The following is a 17985-nucleotide window of genomic DNA, read 5'->3' on the forward strand; positions in this document are numbered from 1 at the left end:
ATACTACAAATACTACTACTACTGCTAGTGCTATTACTACCACTGCTACTGGTACTGCTGCTACCATTACTGCTTCTTTCACTGCTACTGCTGCTGCTACTACTATTACTACTACTCCTACTACTAACCAACTAAAAGCTATAGAATACATTATATAACAAAAGACAACATTCAAATCTATCAACTGGACAAATCGTTGTAGGAGTGAAGACGTTTCTCTGCTCATCCAAGCCGCTTCTTCAGTTCTGGTCAGTTTGCTGGTGGATACTGCCTTATATCTATATGAAGAGAGGAGCTAACTACACTGAAACTGTAAACAGGCATTGTCTCCAGTTTCAGCCTTACCGACCCTATTCAACCTGTCTATTGTTCTCTTTGTTCCTGTTTTTTGGGTCTGAGGATAGTTTTATAGATGGGTGAGAGATTATGTCTCAGACCCCCATTCCTGTTTGAGGAAGGATTGTTTTTCCTAACAAAAATAGCTTCATTAACTCAAACCATTTCTTTTCTCTGGCTAAGATCTGAACTTGAGTATCTTCAAAGTAGTGGTTAGTGTCTTTGAGATGGAGATGTACGGGGGACTGGGGTCCAGAGGAACTCTCACGCCGATGCTGGTACATGCTCTGATGGAGTGGCTGTTTAGTTTCTCCAATGTACCGCTCACTGCACTCTTCACTACACTGAATGGAGTAGACTACATTACATTAATAAATTTCGGTCTATTTCAAACCTAAAAACACTTTAATACAGAAACTGGTACAGCAAAAGTACAAAATCCTGAGCCATAAACAATGTAACGTGGTCTAAATTTCGTCTTTTGCAGTGGATCAGACCCGATCAACTGAGGGATTACGGACAATACATTATACATCAAGCCTTCTCCTGTTTGTTTCTTGCCCCTGTCCTCTGTCAGGTGCAGTAAAAGGCTATAGTCTGTCAGGAGGGAGACACGTGCACCATGAGTTGGAGGTTGTCGGTTCTACTCCTGCTCGTCTCTGCCGCGTTGCTCGAGGGCTCGGCTCTGCCCGCTGTGTCTTCATATGAGTTCACTGCCTTCAGGATGCAGCAGTACAACCTGGGACGCCACAAATATGGTGAGAAATACTAGGGATATTACTACTATTACTACTACTGACAGATATTGCAACTAGCACTGCAATTGCAAATACTACTACTGCTACTGCTACTCCTGCAAATACTGATATTGTCATTACTACCACGTCTACTATTGTGGTTACGAAAGGTGCAAAGGAGCAGGTCAAAGGGTCAGAGGAGCAGAGGAGAAGGACAGAGGAACAGATGGGTAGAGGAGAGGGTCAGACGGTCAGAGGAGAGGGGCAGAGGACAGGGGCAGAAGCGATTGCCCGAGGAGAGGGTCAGAGGGGATAAGGTCAAAAGAGCAGAGGAAAGGGGAAGAGGAGAAGATCGGAGTTAGGTGGTGCAGAGAATGACTGTCTGTCTGTAGGTTGCAGAGGAGCGTTCGTAGTAGCAGAGGCTCGTACAGTAGATGAGCCCGTGCTGATGAGGAGGTGTGTGGTGATGAAGGTCTCAGACTTCACTGTGAAGAACGTTCTTGAGGCACAGAAGCAGAAGGCGGCAGCCATTTTGGTTCTTTTGCCCCGGAACATGTCGAGTGTGAGCCCCGAGGACCGACAGGTGAGAAATGTATTATTAGTATTAAATGATGTTATCATTGTATCAGTGTACTGGTCTTTAGTTATTCCTGTGAGTTATTATTAAACTTGATACAGATACCACAATGATAATAAAAACATTCTAAAGCTATTCAGAAAAGGTTCATTTCTGTTCTGTCAGTGGGACTTTTTTGGTATTGATAACTGTGAACAATGAGGATCTAGTTTGGATACTAGTGTTAGTGTGTTTGTGTCAGAGCTTCATGGAGGCAGAGGCCCATGTTCTACAGAAGGAGTCCCTCACACCTCTGTACGTCACTCCAGAAGATGAACAACTCCTCTTCATGTACCAAGAGCTCAGGCAGACTGTGGCTTTCAGGACCTCTTCTATCTTCATCAGAGGTAACTCCTGTCTGCTCCCCTGGCCTTGCTCCTCTGGCTCTGCTCCTCTGGCTCCTCTCCTGTCTGCTCTTTTGTCTCTGCTCCTCTGGCTCTGCTCCACTAGACGTTTCTCTCCTCAGTTCTCAGGAGCATGGTGACCTCCACAGCGTTTCAGATCCTCGTCAGCAACAACTCACCAATAAAACCCATCACAGAGACCACAGTGCACGCTCTGGAGGTCAGTATAAGGAATATCTGCTACTACTACTACTACTGATGCTACTATTACTACTACTATTACTGTTGCTGCTACCACTGCTACTACTACTCTACTAGCAATACCACTACCACTGCTACTACCACTAACACTGCCACTACTACTAATGCTTCTACTGCTACTACTACTACTGCTGCTGCTGTTATTGCTACTGCTCCTACTTTTATTACTACTATTGCTGATAATGATACTACTTCAGCTCTTATTCCTACTACTGCTACTTCTACTGCTCCTCTAGCTATGCACCTGTCTGCTCCACTGGCTCTGCTCCTCTGAGTCTGCTCCTGCTACTACTACTACTACTACTACTACTACTACTACTACTACTACTGCTACTACTACTACTACTACTACTAAAGCTAAAACCCAGCACTCTGGAAGTGCCTTACAGGCTGTGTAATGGATAGAAATGAATAACATGTCTTCTTAAATATAACGACACAGACCTCTGGCTCTTGTCACCATATTATAAATTCTGTGTGTGCTTCAGGGAGTTCTGCAAGGAGCCGGAGAGGACCCGCCCACCATTGTTGTCACGGCAACCTACGACTCCTACGGACTCGCGCCGGTCAGTCACATGATCACACTTACCTTTGATGTTAAACTCACAAGGAGTTAGAACCCTTTTGTTAAAGCAACACTGTGTAAGTTTCTGGAGGTGGCATGTCCCCTGGATGATTCCAAGAAAATAGAGAGTTAAAGCCATACCTCTCATTCTCCATGGAAGATGAGTTTGACAACAAGACCAGTTGCATCTCTCGGTTTGGTATTACTGGGGCCCCACCCTGGAGTCAGGCCTGGGGTGGGGGCTCAACAGTGAGTGTCTGGTGGCCAGGCCTTTCCCTATGGGGTCCAGCCAGCCACAGCACAAAGGAGCGACGTGGGGCCATCCTCCTGTGGACCCGCTACCTGCAGGATCCGTAAGGAGGGAGTGGAGAAGGATTTGAGCTGCAGTCGAAGGTCCTTGACGATTGGATCTCCAGATATGGAAACTGGCTCTGGGGACATGGAATGTCACATCCCTCGAGGAGAAAGAGCCTGAGCTTGAGCAGGAGGTTGAACATTACTGACTAGATATAGTCGGCCTCACCTGCATACTTAGACTCTGCATACACTCTCCATGTCTCTGGCATTGCTCGTGGGGAGAGGCAGTGAGCTGGTGTGGGCTTGCTTATTGCCTCAAAGCTCTGCCATCAGTTTCCAGTGTGGGTGGACCTCAACTGGGAATGTTGTTGGAGGATCTGCTCAATCCCACAGTCACGTCTTCTGCAGAGTAAGCAGAGAATGAGGACTTGGAGGCAGACTCATCTGTCACTCTTGCCATCCATCTTTGCCATCATCATTGTCGTGGAACAAGGATGAAGACCACACTGCTCCGGGGCCCTTTTGATAAGGGCTGTCCGGTCCCTGTATGACAAGAACAGGAACTCTATTCACATTGCCAGCAGTAAGTCAAACCTGCTCCCAGTGCAATTTGTACTTCACCAGGGCTGCCCTTTGTCACCTGTTCTGTTCCTTTTTTTTATGGACAGAATTTGTAGGTGCACTCTGGTCAAACTACGTTCCTCCCCTCACCTATGGTCATGAGCTTTGGGTAATGACAGGTTCGTGGATACAAGCGGTCAAAATGAGTTTCCTTCACAGGGTGGCTGGGCGCTCCCTTAGAAATAGTCACCCAGGGGGAGCTTGGAGTAGAGCCACTGCTCCTCCACATCGAGAGGAGCCAGCTGATCTATTTCAGATACCTCCTGGACGCCTCGCTAGGGAGGTGTTCTGAGCATGTCTATTGGCTGGCCTGGGAACACCTTGGGGTACCGCTGGAGGATGTGTTTCAATAAGCGGAAGAAAATGGATGGATTCTCCATGGAGATAGATACGTTTTATGCCATACTATGAAATATTATAGCTAAAGGAACAACATTTCTATGGAAACAAGCAGGAAGAGGCCCTCCTTCAGGCCTCCAAGAGTCAGGTTTGTGGAGATGCAAGCCCATTCACAGTAAGGAAATGTGTTTTTAATTCCTAAAAGGTTACATGGTGAAGCTTTAAAAATCTCTTACATTTACACGCACCTGACTCCACGGAAACATTCTGAGTTTTATATTCTTATGATTTCATGTTCAGGTAAATATGTGTGTGAGCATTTGCATCTATTAGTATGTATATGTATGCACTATGCATGTACTATGTATGTACATGTGTGTATGTATTCTGATTTGTGTATATAAGTGTTTTTATGTGTATATTTGTGTATATATGTGTTTGTATGTGCATATTTGTGTATTCCCAGTGGCTGTCTTTCGGTGCAGACTCAAACGCCAGTGGAGTCACTTTGCTCCTGGAGCTGATCAGACTGTTTAGCAAAATGTACAGCAGCCCCAGAACCAGGCCCCAGTGAGTACAAGTACTACTACTACTACTATAGAGATAGAGCCTGTACTGCAGTGTGTGCGTGTGTGTGTGTGTTTGTGTAAGCCTCTACTGCAGTGTATGTGTGTGTGAGTGAGCAAGTCAGTACTGCAGTATATGTATGAGCCTGCACTGCAGTGTGTGTGTGTTTGTGTGTCTGTGTCTGTGAGCCTGTACTGCGGTGTATGTGTATGCGTGTGTGGGGGTGTGTGTGTGTGAGTGAAAGTCTGTACTGCTGTGTGTGTGTGTGAGAGAGAGAGAGAGAAAGAGAGGGAGTCTGTACTGCAGTGTGTGTGTTTATATTACAGATTTAACTTGATGTTCGCTCTGAGCGGAGGAGGGAAGTACAACTTTATTGGAACTAAGCGCTGGATTGAGGAGAACGTGGACCACGCAGGTGAGAGAGAACCACACAAGTGTACAGGAACCATTCAGGTATACAGCATCTATACAAGAACCATTCAAGTGCACAGCAAACATACAGGAACCATTTAGGTGTACAGAACCATGCAGGTGTACAGACCCATGCAGGTTTACAGACCCATGCAGGTGTACAGAACCATGCAGGTGTACAGAACCATGCAGAACCATGCAGGTGTACAGAACCATGCAGGTGTACAGAACCATGCAGGTGTACAAAAGCAGTACAAACTGCAAAAGTCATGTTTTTCAATCAGAAGTTCACTTTGATTTCCCTCAAGTAAAAATCTTCTCAAATCAAGAGGAACATTCGTAATTCAAGTAATTATGACTTGATTTATCTCTCCCCTCCCCCGTCTCTCTTGCTCTCTCTCTCTCTTTCTTTCTCTCTATCACCTCTTCTTTCTCAGAGACAAGTTTTCTTCAGCAGCACGTGTCGTTTGTCCTCTGTTTGGACACTCTGGGGGGAGGAGAGAGTCTTTTCGCTCACGTCTCCAGACCTCCTCATCCAAACACACCCCTCGGAGCCTTCACTCAGATCCTGGATGAGGTGAGTCTAACCCCGCCTCTATCTCTCTCACGCTGTCTCTTCTCTCTCCCTCGTTCCATCTCGCTTCTCTTCCTACCATTTTCTCTCCTTTCTACCTGTAGTTCCTCCATTCCCCTCTCTTTACAACAATACAATCCTCTATCCCTCTCTGTTCAGCTATCTCTCCTCTCTTCTTCTCTACCTCATTCTTAATCCCTCACTTCTTCTATTTTTGGTCTCCTCTTTTTCTCCCTCTCTCCCCTTGCAGTACCTCACACCTCTCTCCTTTCCTTCCCCTTTTCCCTCCCTTTTCACTCTCTTCCTCTCTCTTCTTCCTTTCCTCTCGTTCCCTCTCCCTGCAGTTGCTCAACTCTCTCTTTCCCTTTTTTGTCCTCTTTCTCTCCTTACAGTCACTCTCTCTCTCCACTGTGCTCTCTCCTTGCAGTAACATACCTTTCTCCCTCCTTTGTCACTTTCTCTTCTCTCCTCTCTCTCTCTCTTTCACTCCATCTCTCTCCAATCTTTTCCACCACTCTGTCTTCCTCCCTGTAGTTCCTCTGTACCCTCTCTCTCTCATTCCCTCCTTTCTCTCTCCCTCCCTTTATCTCTGCCTACAATCACTCACTCTTCTTCACTACAGTTGTTCTTGTTCTCTCCCTCGTCACAGTTTTCACTCTCTCCCTCATTACAGGCGCTCATTCCTCTCTTCCTTACTCCCTTCTTACCTCTTTTCTCTCTCTCCGTTTCCCATGTGATCAGCTCCAGGTACCCCTCGCTGGCCTTGAGGGTGGTCCATAAGACGATGAACCTTTCCCTCTCTTTAGTTTGTTGTTTAGTTATTCTCTCTCTTTCGCTCCTTTCAGGTGCTCAGTCCTCTGTTCCTTACTCCCTCCTTACTGTTCCTCTTCTCTCCATCTCTGCACAGGTGATCAGCTCTAGGTTCCCCTCGCTGGCCTTTGGGGTGGTCCATAAGAAGATAAACCTTGGGGAGTCTTTGGTTTCCTGGGAGCACGAGCGCTTCAGTCTGAGGAGAGTGCCAGCCTTCACACTCAGCCGCCTGGAGGACCCCAAGGACCCGAGCCGGGGGTCTGTGCTGGACACCAGGTGAGTACACAGAGGGGAGGGAGGCCTGTATGTCTATGATGGAATGTGCAGCAGTTACCATGGTGACACAGTGCACACATTAGCTAGCTTGTGACTGTGATGTTATTTGAGAGGGACTTATTTAACAGCACAAATCAGCTCATCTGTTGTAGTTAATCTAAATCAGCTCTTTATGGTCAGATTGTGTTAAAGCCCCACTGCGGGACATTTCATCAAGTTAGAACAAGGTTAAAGCCCCACTGTGGGATATTTCCTCATTGTTTTGTTGCAGATGTGTGGTGGAGGATCAGAGAATGAGAAGGAGTGGAGTGTTGGTGGCTGAAGCTCTGGGACGCTTCATGTTTAACCTCTCTCACCTGGTCAGAAACACTTCACACATTACACTAATACTACTACTGTTAATAATAATAATAATAATAATAATAATAATAATAATAATAATTCATACATAATATTTATTTCATTTTATTTTTCTCCTTCAAAGGGCTCCCCCAGAGACCTGCAGCTGTTCAGAGGCCAGCTGGTGAGGAGCACCGCCCTCTGCTGCTGGACACGCAGCATTACAACTATCAGCAAAAAGCTCAAAATATTATTTCAAGACATTTATAAATTATTCTATTGTTCTTGGACTTTTGGTGCTTTATGTTGAATTTACTCAATAACAAGTACAAGCCCAATCCAGGTCCCATTCAGGTCCAAACCAGGTCTAACCCTGGTCTAACCCAGGTCTAAACCCAGTCCAAACTAGGTCTAAACCGGGCCTGTAAATCTTTACCAAACCAGGTTTGAATCATCTCTGATCAAAATCTACTTCAGGTCTAATCCTTATCTAAACCTCTTCTAAACCTGGTCCAAGCCCAGGCTAAACAAGTTCTAACCCAGGTCTAACCCATTCTAAACCAGGACTAAACCCTTATCTCTCTAGGAGCTACATGACAGCCGTATGTCCAGTCTTCTGACCGCTCTGGCCTCAGTCCCCAGAGCAGCTCAGCTCTTGGACCAGGATCCAAACCAAGTCCAAGTCCTGGACTCTCTGGAGCTGGAGTTTAGACAATACCTGAGGAGTGTGAGGAGGTACAGCTTCACCATGGACAAGAGGTGAGAGAGAGGAGGAGGGGGAGGAGAGGGGGAGAGATGGGGAGAGACGGGGAGAGACGGAGAGGACAATGGGTGAGAGAGGGAGGTGAGAGGAGGGGGAGAGGGATGAAGCAAGGGAGTGGGGAGAAGAGGAGAGGGGAAGAAAGAGGGAAGACAAGAGGTGAGAGGGGGGCTAGAGGAGGAGAGAGAGGGAAAGAGGAAGGGAAAGAAAGGGGAAGAGAGAGAGAAAAGAAAGAGAAGAGAGGGAGGAGAGAGGTAGAGAAGGAGAGAGGAAGGGGGGGGGGCACTGGAAGTAAATGACAGATTGCTAACTTGTTCCTTTTGTTCCTCTGACAGAGAACCAGAGATCACCTTCTTTGATCAGATGAAGCAGCCCATCGTCATGTACAGGTGTGGAGTACTTTTACTGTAGTACTTTTACTGTAGTACTGTTTCTGTAGTACTGTTACTGTAGTAGTGTTACTGTAGTACAGTCACTATAGTACAGTCACTGCAGTAGTTAGTTTTCTGTAGTAGTTCGGCTCATAGACTGTTATTTCATCACAGAGTGAAGCCGGCTGCGTTTGACCTGTTTCTGGGTGGATGCATCGCTGTTTATCTGGGACTGGTTTATTCTGCGGTACAGGTCACTACTACTATAAATCCTACTGCTACTACTACTACTACTACTACTGCTTCTAGTACTATTTTGACTAAAACCTGTTTTTGTCCCTGTAGAATTTTGGCTTGCTGTACTCCAGACTCAAAGCTGCAGTGAGGTCCAAAACTCAGTGAAGTGAAACTGATCCTCGCCTCAAAACTTGAAAACAAAAGAAAAAAAAACAGAAATACAAAAGTCTGAAATATTCTGTCAAAGTTTTATACATTTCAAAAAGAATTTTGGAAACATTTTTAAGAATTGTGTTTGGTATTTGGAGTGATTCATGCTTGAGTCATCTTTAATCACTCATTACAGGCTCCTTCTTTCCCAGAGGTCGCTCCACTAGTGTTAACAACAGGTTTGATCGACAGTGTTGCCCACTCACTGCTAAAGCAGCAGTGTGAGCAGGAAACAGCTTCGCTTCTGACTGGCTCTTTGGTTGCTATGATACTCTCGGTTGCAATCCCAAATATGGAACTTGGCTCCAAATTGGCCCCTACACCTGCTATAACTGCTCTAGCCTTGATGAGCTTCATTTGACTGGAGCTGAACGCTGTGGGTGACACTAGGAGCATATTTATGTTTAAACTTTTAGCCTCGCTCACTTTGTCCTCTCTGCCACTCTGATATTTTACCATCAATTAACTGTCTGGGATGGTCTTGTGCAGTTGTCTCCACATGGTTCTCAACTATCTCCGCCCCATTTGTGTTTTTTTTTCTTGATAATGCACCATGGCATGAGATAAAACTGGGATATTGTCAGGCACTTTTGCTCTGATTTTTAATGAATACGGCTGGACAAAAACAGGTGTCCCATTTTACAGAGTTTACATGAATTATTACACAACAACATTTCAACAAAATGTGAAACCCAAACGGAGGGACAGGTTTGTTTGGCACAGACCGTTATCGTGGAGACAACACACTCCAAACAGATTATTATATCTTTTTTTTCTTGGTTTGGCCATTTTTTGAGTTTTATTTGACTTCCTGATTGGAGATCATGAAATCACACTAGGAAATTCTTAACAACCATTTGATACAGTGGGCCAAAAATTGAATGTACAACGACATACTACCCCCTGCAGACAGAGAGAGAGAGAGAAAGAGAAAGACAGAGACACAGATAGAGAGAGAGAGACATACACAGAGAGAAAGAGAAAGAGACATAGAGAGCGAGACAGAGAGGAGGGGCACAAACACATACTACCCCCTGCAGAAAGTGTCAGAGACAGATGGAGAGACAGAGAGAGATAAAGAGACAGAAAGACAGAGAGAGATAGAGAGCGATAGAAAGACAGAGAAACAGAGAGATACAGAGAGACAGAGAGAGATAGAGAGACAGAGAGAGAGAGAGAAAGACAGAGACACAGATAGATAGACAGACACACACAGAGAGAAAGAGAGAGACATAGAGAGAGAGAGCGAGACAGAGAGGAGGGGCAGAAACACATACTACCCCCTGCAGAAAGTGACAGAGACAGATGGAGAGACAGAGAGATAGAGAGAGAGAGGGGGGAGCACCCAGCACCCAACAGCACCCATGCAACCACATATTACCCCCATGACATTAGAGAGAGAGAGACTCAGAGAGAGAGAGAGAGACCGAGAGAATCATCAAAATCTGTCACTTTCAAATGTTACTATAAAGAAAGGCAAGACAAGTTTATTTGTACAGCACAATTCGTACACAAGGTCATTCAAAGTGCTTTACAGAATTTAAAAAAACCCATTAAAATCACAATGCAACAAATCGAAACATAAATAATTACAAATAATCATCATAAGTTTAACATTAAAGGAGAAAAGCGCAGAATAAAAACCTTTCAGTCGTGTGTACAGATAAACAGAACTGTTTTGAGCCTGGATTTAAACATCGTCAAAGTAGAGGCCTGTCTCACGTCTTCAGGAAGAATGTAATGAGTAAAAGCTGAAGTTAACATACAGAACAGCTATTGATTTTAGCATTATTTTACCTTCTTCACAGTGTTTTCTCCCTATACATTCACATACATTATGAAACAGGGGCTTTCACATGATCTGTTATTTAACCTCTCCCTCCCCCATCGCCCCTCATGTCCCCTCTCCCTGCCCCTCTCTGTCTCCCCCTCCCCAGTCTTCAAACACAGGCTAAATTATTCACAATGCTGTAACAAAGAAAAAGTGGGACAGAAAAATAGATCAGCTCCTCGGACGGTCGAATGTGAAGAAGCCAATGTGCCATCCAAAATATGGAATCTACAAAAGTCACATTTCTGTATCTCTCCAACCACAACACAACATCTGGGAGGGCATCTGACGCGCCACAACATCTGCAGATTAACTAGAGACAACTGACCTGTCCCCATCTCTGTCTAACACTACAGGGATACAGGAGGATGGGAGGGCATCCGGCACATAGGCACCCCCTGCAAAGCGAAAGAGAGAGAGAGAGGCACCCACTCACCTGTATCACACCAAATAACAGCACCCTGCACCACCCTGTGACACCCAGACTGTCCAATGCCCCCTGCAAAGAGCCAGACAGAGTCACCCAGACAACACTCCCCCAGTGACGGAAACAAACTCAAAAACAAGACACAGAGAGACCCAAGTCACCCAAAGAACACCCAGCACCCTATGACACCCAGTTTGCAGGGGCTGGTATGTGTTATATGGGTGCTGTAATGCTGTCTCTCTGCAGGGGTGAAAGAGAGAAAGAGAGAAACGCTCCCAGCATCACCAGCATAAAGCCTTAACAGCACCCACTAGCACCGTATTTGCGCAGTACCCCCCTGGAGAGAGAGAAAGAGGGAGGGAGGGGGGGCACCCAACACCACCCAAGTTACAAATTCCACCTGACCCATCTTATCTGTGTACTTTGCCTCCTGGAGACTGACCTGACTCCACAGGGAGACACAACAAACATCCAGATGCCTTCCCATCCCCCATTATCCCTGTAAAGATTGTATACACATTGTTGGGTGCTGTTCGGCGTACAGACTGGCTGTCATGGAGAGTTGTTGGGTGCTGGTTATACAGGTGAAATTGGGTGCCTCTCTCTCTCTCCGCAGGGGGTAATCTTGTCGCAGGTGAGTGTGGGTGCCTCTCTGCAGGGGGTGGTGTGAAGACTGTTGTTGGGTGCTGTTATGGGTGCTGTTGGGTGGTTGTACAGGTGAGTTTGGGTGCCTCCATGCAGGGGGTCAGAGGGATTATAGCATTAGCCACTGCAGCTCAGGTCTCTTTCTGCAGGGAGTGGTGTAAGACCGGTGTAGGGTGCTGCTGCGTGCTTTTACGTGGTGTCATAAGGGGGGTATTGGGTGTTGTTATTGTGTCATAGGGTGCTGTCGGGCGGTTGTACAGACTGGTGGGCGCATCTGTGCAGAGGGTCAGTGGGATTAGAGCTTTAGCACCTGCAGCTCGGGTAACTCAGGTTCACACAACTGTATCCAGGTCATGAGCTCCGACGGGTGAAGTCTCTGACAAGTGGAGCCACTTAAGAATCAGACCAGGTGGGAGAGAGGAGGGTGGGGATGGGAGGGTGGAGGTTAGCGAGATGGGGGGGAATTTGTTTCAACTTGTTCGACTCAACCCCTGCCGCCGGTCCATGTACCTGTGAGAGGGAGGGGTCAGAGAGGGGAGGGGTCAGCAGGACAGTGAGTATAGTTCACACAGAGCACAGAGAGGACAGAGGGCAGAGACATGTCTGTGATGTACCGGTCCATGTACCAGGAGCAGTTTTCGTCTCCGGGTCGAGTCAGGAGGACAGAACCACGACCGACCTCAGCTCACCGCAGGAATAACCCCCAACCACGAGCTGTGAGTATAATACTACCTCCATATATTACCTCCCTGCCTCTGTGGGTGTCAGATGCCCTCCCTATGTGTGTCAGATGCCCTCCCTACGTCTGTCAGATGCCCTCCCTGTGTCTCCATGGGGTCTTATTCTGTGTAAAAGCTGCTAACCCTGTAGTTTTGACCTCTACAAACATGTTCTGAAAGGCATGGGATTCTTGGATGAGTTTAAAGTTCAGATTTCAGTCTCTTGAATTGAATAGATAAATAAATAAAAAATAAAGTGCATTATTGCATTAGATAGTCAGCCAAAACACTGCCACCACATGTGATGTAACTGATCTCGGAGTGTCAGATGCCCTCCCTGTGCTGAGGTGGAGAGGCTAAAGCCCTGTTAGCCTTGTTAGCTGTGTGACTGGTGCTTATACAAATGAACAGAGTGGAGAGGATGTGATTAAAAATGGATGGGGCGCAGCTTTCACCTGAGCACCCCCTGAGTAAACAAAGGCTGCAAACTTCATTCAAAAACACAGTACAGACACAAAGTGAAGGAGGTCTTAAAGGGCCGGTACCTGGTTTTTTCCCATGTATTTGAGCGAAATGGGTCTTGCCTCAGTAAATATATTGTATAAGCAGTTTGAGGTCAAAATAAGTCCCCTGTGTACTTTTTGCATCTAATAATAAGGATTTTTACTGTCCGAGAATCAGGAAGTAAGCTGTTACATGCTAGTTGTTGTTAGCTTTAAATAATATCATTTATCAAAACTCCACAGTGGGGCTTTAACCCTGTATTAATGTGATGAAATATTCCACAGTAAGGCTGTAGCCCTGTTTTCCATCCATTTTCTTCTGCTTATCTGGGGCTGGGTTGCAAAGGCAGCAGTCTGAGCAGGGACTCCCAGACTATCCTCACCCCAGACACGTCCTCCAGCTCGTTCAGTGGGACCCCAAGGCATTCCCAGGCCAGCCGAGAGACATAGTCCCTCTAGCGTGTCATGGGTCTCCTCATGGTGGGACATGCACAGAACACCTCCCTAGGGAGGCGTCCACGAAAGATCCTGAACAGATGCCCGAGCCACCTCAGCTGGCTCCTCTAGTGGAGGAGCAGCGGCTCTCCTCCAAGCTCCTCTCATGTGACAGAGCTCCTCACCTTATCCCTAAGGGTGTGCCGGGCCACCCTACGAAGGAAACTAATTTCTGTCACTTGTATCCACTGTCTTGTCCTTTTGGTCATTACTCAGAGCTCATGACCATAGGTGACTGTAGGACCGTAGATCAAGAGCGTTGCTTTCCAGCTCAGCTCCTCCTTTACCACAATGGACCGATACAGCTGCAGACACTGCACCGATTCACCTGTCAATCTCACGCTCCATCCTTCCCTCATGAACAAGACCCTGAGATACTTGAAGTCCTGCACTTGAGGCAGGGACTCCCCACCCATCTGCAGAGGTCACCACCTTTTTCCGGTTGAAAACCATGGCCTCGGATTCTCATCCCAGTCGCTTCAAACTCGGCTGCAAACCATCCCAGTGCCTGCTGCAGGTCCTGGCTCGATAAAGCCATCAGGACAACAATATTTGCAAACAGCAGAGATGAGATGAACTGGACTCCCTCCGACCCCTGGCTGCGCCTAGAAATTCTGTCCATAAATGCAATGAACAGAACCGGTGACAAAGGGCAGCCCTGTGAAGTCAAACATGCACTGGGAACAGGTCTGACTTACTGCAGAGAACACAAGTCCTGCTCTGGTCACACAGGGACCGGACAGCCCTTAGGGCCCCAGTCCCCAAACTTGTAACCCTGTTCTGTCAGGTACAGATTGGCCTTATCTCAGCTCTGGTGAAATGTTCCACAATGGGGCTATGGGGCTTTAATCCTGTCAGGTACACAATGGCCTTATCTCAGCTCTGGTGAAATGTTCCACAATGGGGCTATGGGGCTTTAATCCTGTCAGGTACACAATGGCCTTATCTCAGCTCTGGTGAAATGTTTCACAATGGGGCTTTACTCCTGTCAGGTACACACTGGCCTTACTTCAGCTCTGGTGAACTCTCTGATCTTATCTCTGAGCAGCTCTGGTTTCATCTTTATGTTGGTCTAAAATTACACTGTCCTAAATGTACTGTCCATGACGCTCTAACACAGATGCACACTGACACATTAACAGTGGAGGAGGAGGAGGAGGAGGTGGAGAGGAGGAGCAGAAGGGGAGGAGGAGGTGACTCACACCGACAAATTAAGAGCAGAGGAGGAGGAGGAGGAGAAGTAGGAGAGGAGGAGGAGGAGGAGGAGGAGGAGGAGGAGAAGGGGAGGAGGAGGAAGCGACTCAAACTGAAACATTAACAACAGAAGACAAGGAGGTGGAGAGGAGGAGCTGACTCACACTGACACATTAACAGCAGAAGAGGAGGGCTTTAAAGCTGCACTCTGGAACTTTTCTAACAGAGGGGCTACTACCTTCTTGTTTCCATGAAGATGCCAATGCATTTATTTGCTAGGAATATTACAGTGTATTTTCTATTCTTCTGAAACACCATGAAAAACTCTTATTTTTGCGAACTTGCCTCTCCACAGATCAGACCAGTAACTTTGTAAGTCAGCATGATTCTAAAGTGAGGAGCATTATAGATGAAGCAGTAACATATCCATGGAGATGAGCAGAAAAGTTATGCAGTGCAACTGTAGGAGAAGGTGGAGATAAGAGGAGGAGGAGGAGGAAAGGAGGAGCTGGAGAGGAGGAAGAGCTGGAGGAGGAGGAAGTGGTTCAGCTGCAGTGGAGAGCAGGAGGAGGATAGCAAGATGGAAAGGGAGAGAGTGCATTTACAGAACATTAAAGGCTGGACTTGTGGGGGCTGTCATTTGCCCCCTGTTTTCTCTCCTTCCTCTGTCTCTTCCCCCCTTTTTCTCTCTCTCTCTCCCTCCTCTCTCTCTTTCTCTCTCCCTCTTTTTTGCCCTCCTCTCTCGCTCCTTCTCCCCCCCTCACCCCCCCTCTCTCTCAGGACTTCCTGTTCCCTCTGACTCTGAAGTCCAGACCACAGCAGCCCCCCCTGGTGGTGGACAGCAGGACAACACTCCCTCCGATCGGACCACTCCTGGCGCCCCCTAGTGTCCCTGTGAGCACCTGCACAGAGGAGAGAGGCACTCAGCTCAACATGCCTCCAGTCAGATACCTGCCCTCTGTCATACCACGTGCTACTACTACTGCAAATACTGCTACTGCTGTAAATACTACTGCTGCTACTGCGGGGAACAAGACTGCACGGTACATGACCATTACTATCGATAAACAAGGTATATGACAACTACTATAGATAATACTACTACTACAATACAAGGTATATGACAACTACTACAGATAATACTACTACTAAAATACAAGGTATATAACCACTACTACAGATAATACTACTTCTACAAAACAAAGTATATGACAACTACTACAGATAATACTACTACTACAATACAAGGTATATGACAACTACTACAGATAATTCTACTACTGTTATACAAAAAGTACAGGACTATTTATACTACGAGTTGCAGGACTAATGTTACTGCTCCAACTCTTCTTTGGTTTTGTACATCTCAATGTAACAGCAGCCAACAGGACTTTAGTCATAGGCAGAAGTAGAGGAGCCAAAAAATACAAGTACAAAGTAGTGGTCAGAGAAATTACTCAAGTAAGAGTACTGTTACACTGTACATTGTATTACTCGAGTAAGAGTACTGTTACAATGTACAATATATTACTATTTATTTATTAAATACTGATCACAGGTTCGATCCACCAAACCAAGAAGAATAAGAAAACTATATGAATGTGTCAAGTACATTTTCATTTAGCGCTGAAACCATCTCATAATTGGACTCCTGCTTCTGACCCCTGCCCAGACCCTCTGACTGAGTTTGGTTATCAGTGACCTCTGACCTTTAACCCTTTCAGATACAAACACAGTCTCACATGAACCTGCTGGTGTATGATCTGATCTAAAATCCACATGAATATAAACATCGCACAGACGGGTGAACTGGAAAAACAGATGTGTAATTAAAAAACACATTTCCCCAGTTTATTAGAAAAGGATGAATTTGAGGCTTGAAGTTTGGATGAAGAGTGGGAAGCGACATTCGGTGATCTGAGCTAGAACAAGCAAACAGAGTCTGAGTGCTGAAGCTCAGACCAGTAGTGATTTTGATAAAGAAATAAAGAAATTTTGTTCAACAGAAACAATCAAATTGATTTTTTTTTTTTTCTGACTGTTTTTATTTCTATAAATTTGTTTGCTCAAACTATGAACATGTTAGAAATAAACACTCAGCCTTTTCAGCAGGTCTCAGACAATAATGAAAACTTTAACTTTTCAGTCCAGTTCAAAAATGTAGTGGAGCAGAAAGTACAGACACTGCTCTCAAATGTAGTGAAGTAAAAGTAAACAGTATCCATTTTAAAATCTAAAATACAGATACCTAAAATGTATACTTAAGTACAGTACTTTACTACTTTGACTTCAGAGTAGTTACATTCCATCACTGGTTGATAGACACCAGAAATACAGGACAGAGCGGAGACACAGGACAGAGCGGAGACACAGGACAGAGCCAAAAGCAGAGACACAGGACAGAGACACAGGACAGAGACACAGGACAGAGACACAGGACAGAGACACAGGACAGAGCAGTGAACAGTTCAAAGTAGACTTTTAATATTGTAAAGTCAGATTTGATCATGTTTAACAATGATTCATATTGTGATGTTTCTCAGAAGTTTGTCAGACTCAGTTCTGAGGGGCCGTCCTCACACCACTCTCCCCAGACAGAGGACACTGTCCACTGCGTCTCTGGATTATGGGTAAATATATTATTCATATTTCTATATTCAAAACATGAAAAGAAATGAATGAAATACATTTTAATCAAATGTTGCTGACGACAGACTCAGTGATCAGATGTACAGTATTTTTGGGCCTATTTACAATGTCATGTGATTCATTAAGTGTCTTTACTGCAGATCTCTCAAAGTCAAACTGTGTTTCAAAAAGTCACTTTCTTCTTATGGCATTCCTTTGTGTCCAGTGTTTTTATATATTATGTATTTGTTTGTGTCTAGAGGCTGCTGCAGCTGTTTCCATCGAGTGAAGCCGTTCCAGAGTGGACATTACACCATCCACCCAGAGTTTGTGTCTGAGCAAATCTATTAAAAATATATATAAACCAGGAATTGAACTGACAACCCAGAGAGAGGGGCCCTGAAGCAAGACACTACACCATCCACCCAGAGTTTGTGCCTGGGCTAATCTAATGAAATATATAGTTTTGATTTAATTTGATTATTATGTCTTGCATACAAAAAAACTGCTGAGCTCTTGTCAGACGTGTTACAAACGCCAATATTCTCATTTAAACAAAATCATCTGCCGTTTCTTCCAGGCTTTACAAAGAAATTATACCAAGTTATAAACATTCGAATGAAACAACCATTTTATTTTGTTGTTGTCATTACACCAGAACATATCAGAGCACTGGGTGAAAGATTTGTCATGAAAACCAATACAACAATCACATCACACTTTCTTTAGATTAAGCCAGGGACCCAGCCCATATTACCCTGTGCTGCCAAAACAGGAAGAAACTTGTGCACTCCCAGGAAACAGCGGACGGCTCTGTTTTCCACAGCATCCAAGACTGAACTCTGTCTGCCTCCCACACACCAGCAGCATAA

The 17985-nt window shown here is 45.6% G+C and overlaps 1 protein-coding gene across 1 annotated transcript; it reads left to right on the forward strand.

Moving 5' to 3' along the window:
• The first annotated feature begins 958 nt into the window (after nt 1-958).
• Nucleotides 959-8626, forward strand: zgc:109965 (Nicalin-1-like). The gene is made up of 15 exons (XM_033966489.1): nt 959-1094; nt 1466-1656; nt 1892-2036; nt 2156-2253; nt 2783-2860; nt 4583-4686; nt 5010-5098; nt 5532-5671; nt 6576-6754; nt 7026-7113; nt 7239-7277; nt 7680-7852; nt 8189-8242; nt 8399-8477; nt 8570-8626. The coding sequence occupies exons 1-15, from the start codon at nt 959-961 to the stop codon at nt 8624-8626; spliced, it is 1650 nt and encodes a 549-aa protein (XP_033822380.1).
• Nucleotides 8627-17985: the final 9359 nt, after the last annotated feature.

Source organism: Periophthalmus magnuspinnatus, chromosome 5 (genome assembly GCF_009829125.3).
Source record: "Periophthalmus magnuspinnatus isolate fPerMag1 chromosome 5, fPerMag1.2.pri, whole genome shotgun sequence".
Taxonomy (NCBI): Eukaryota; Metazoa; Chordata; class Actinopteri; order Gobiiformes; family Gobiidae; genus Periophthalmus; species Periophthalmus magnuspinnatus.

Bases quoted from the DNA above. Each gene is read 5' to 3' on its own strand.
- zgc:109965 (XM_033966489.1), top strand. From the start codon at position 959: ATGAGTTGGAGGTTGTCGGTTCTACTCCTGCTCGTCTCTGCCGCGTTG. The intron at 1,657-1,891 runs GTGAGAAATGTA...TGTTTGTGTCAG, and splicing joins TGAGCCCCGAGGACCGACAG to AGCTTCATGGAGGCAGAGGC. The intron at 7,278-7,679 runs GTGAGGAGCACC...TTATCTCTCTAG, and splicing joins AGCTGTTCAGAGGCCAGCTG to GAGCTACATGACAGCCGTAT.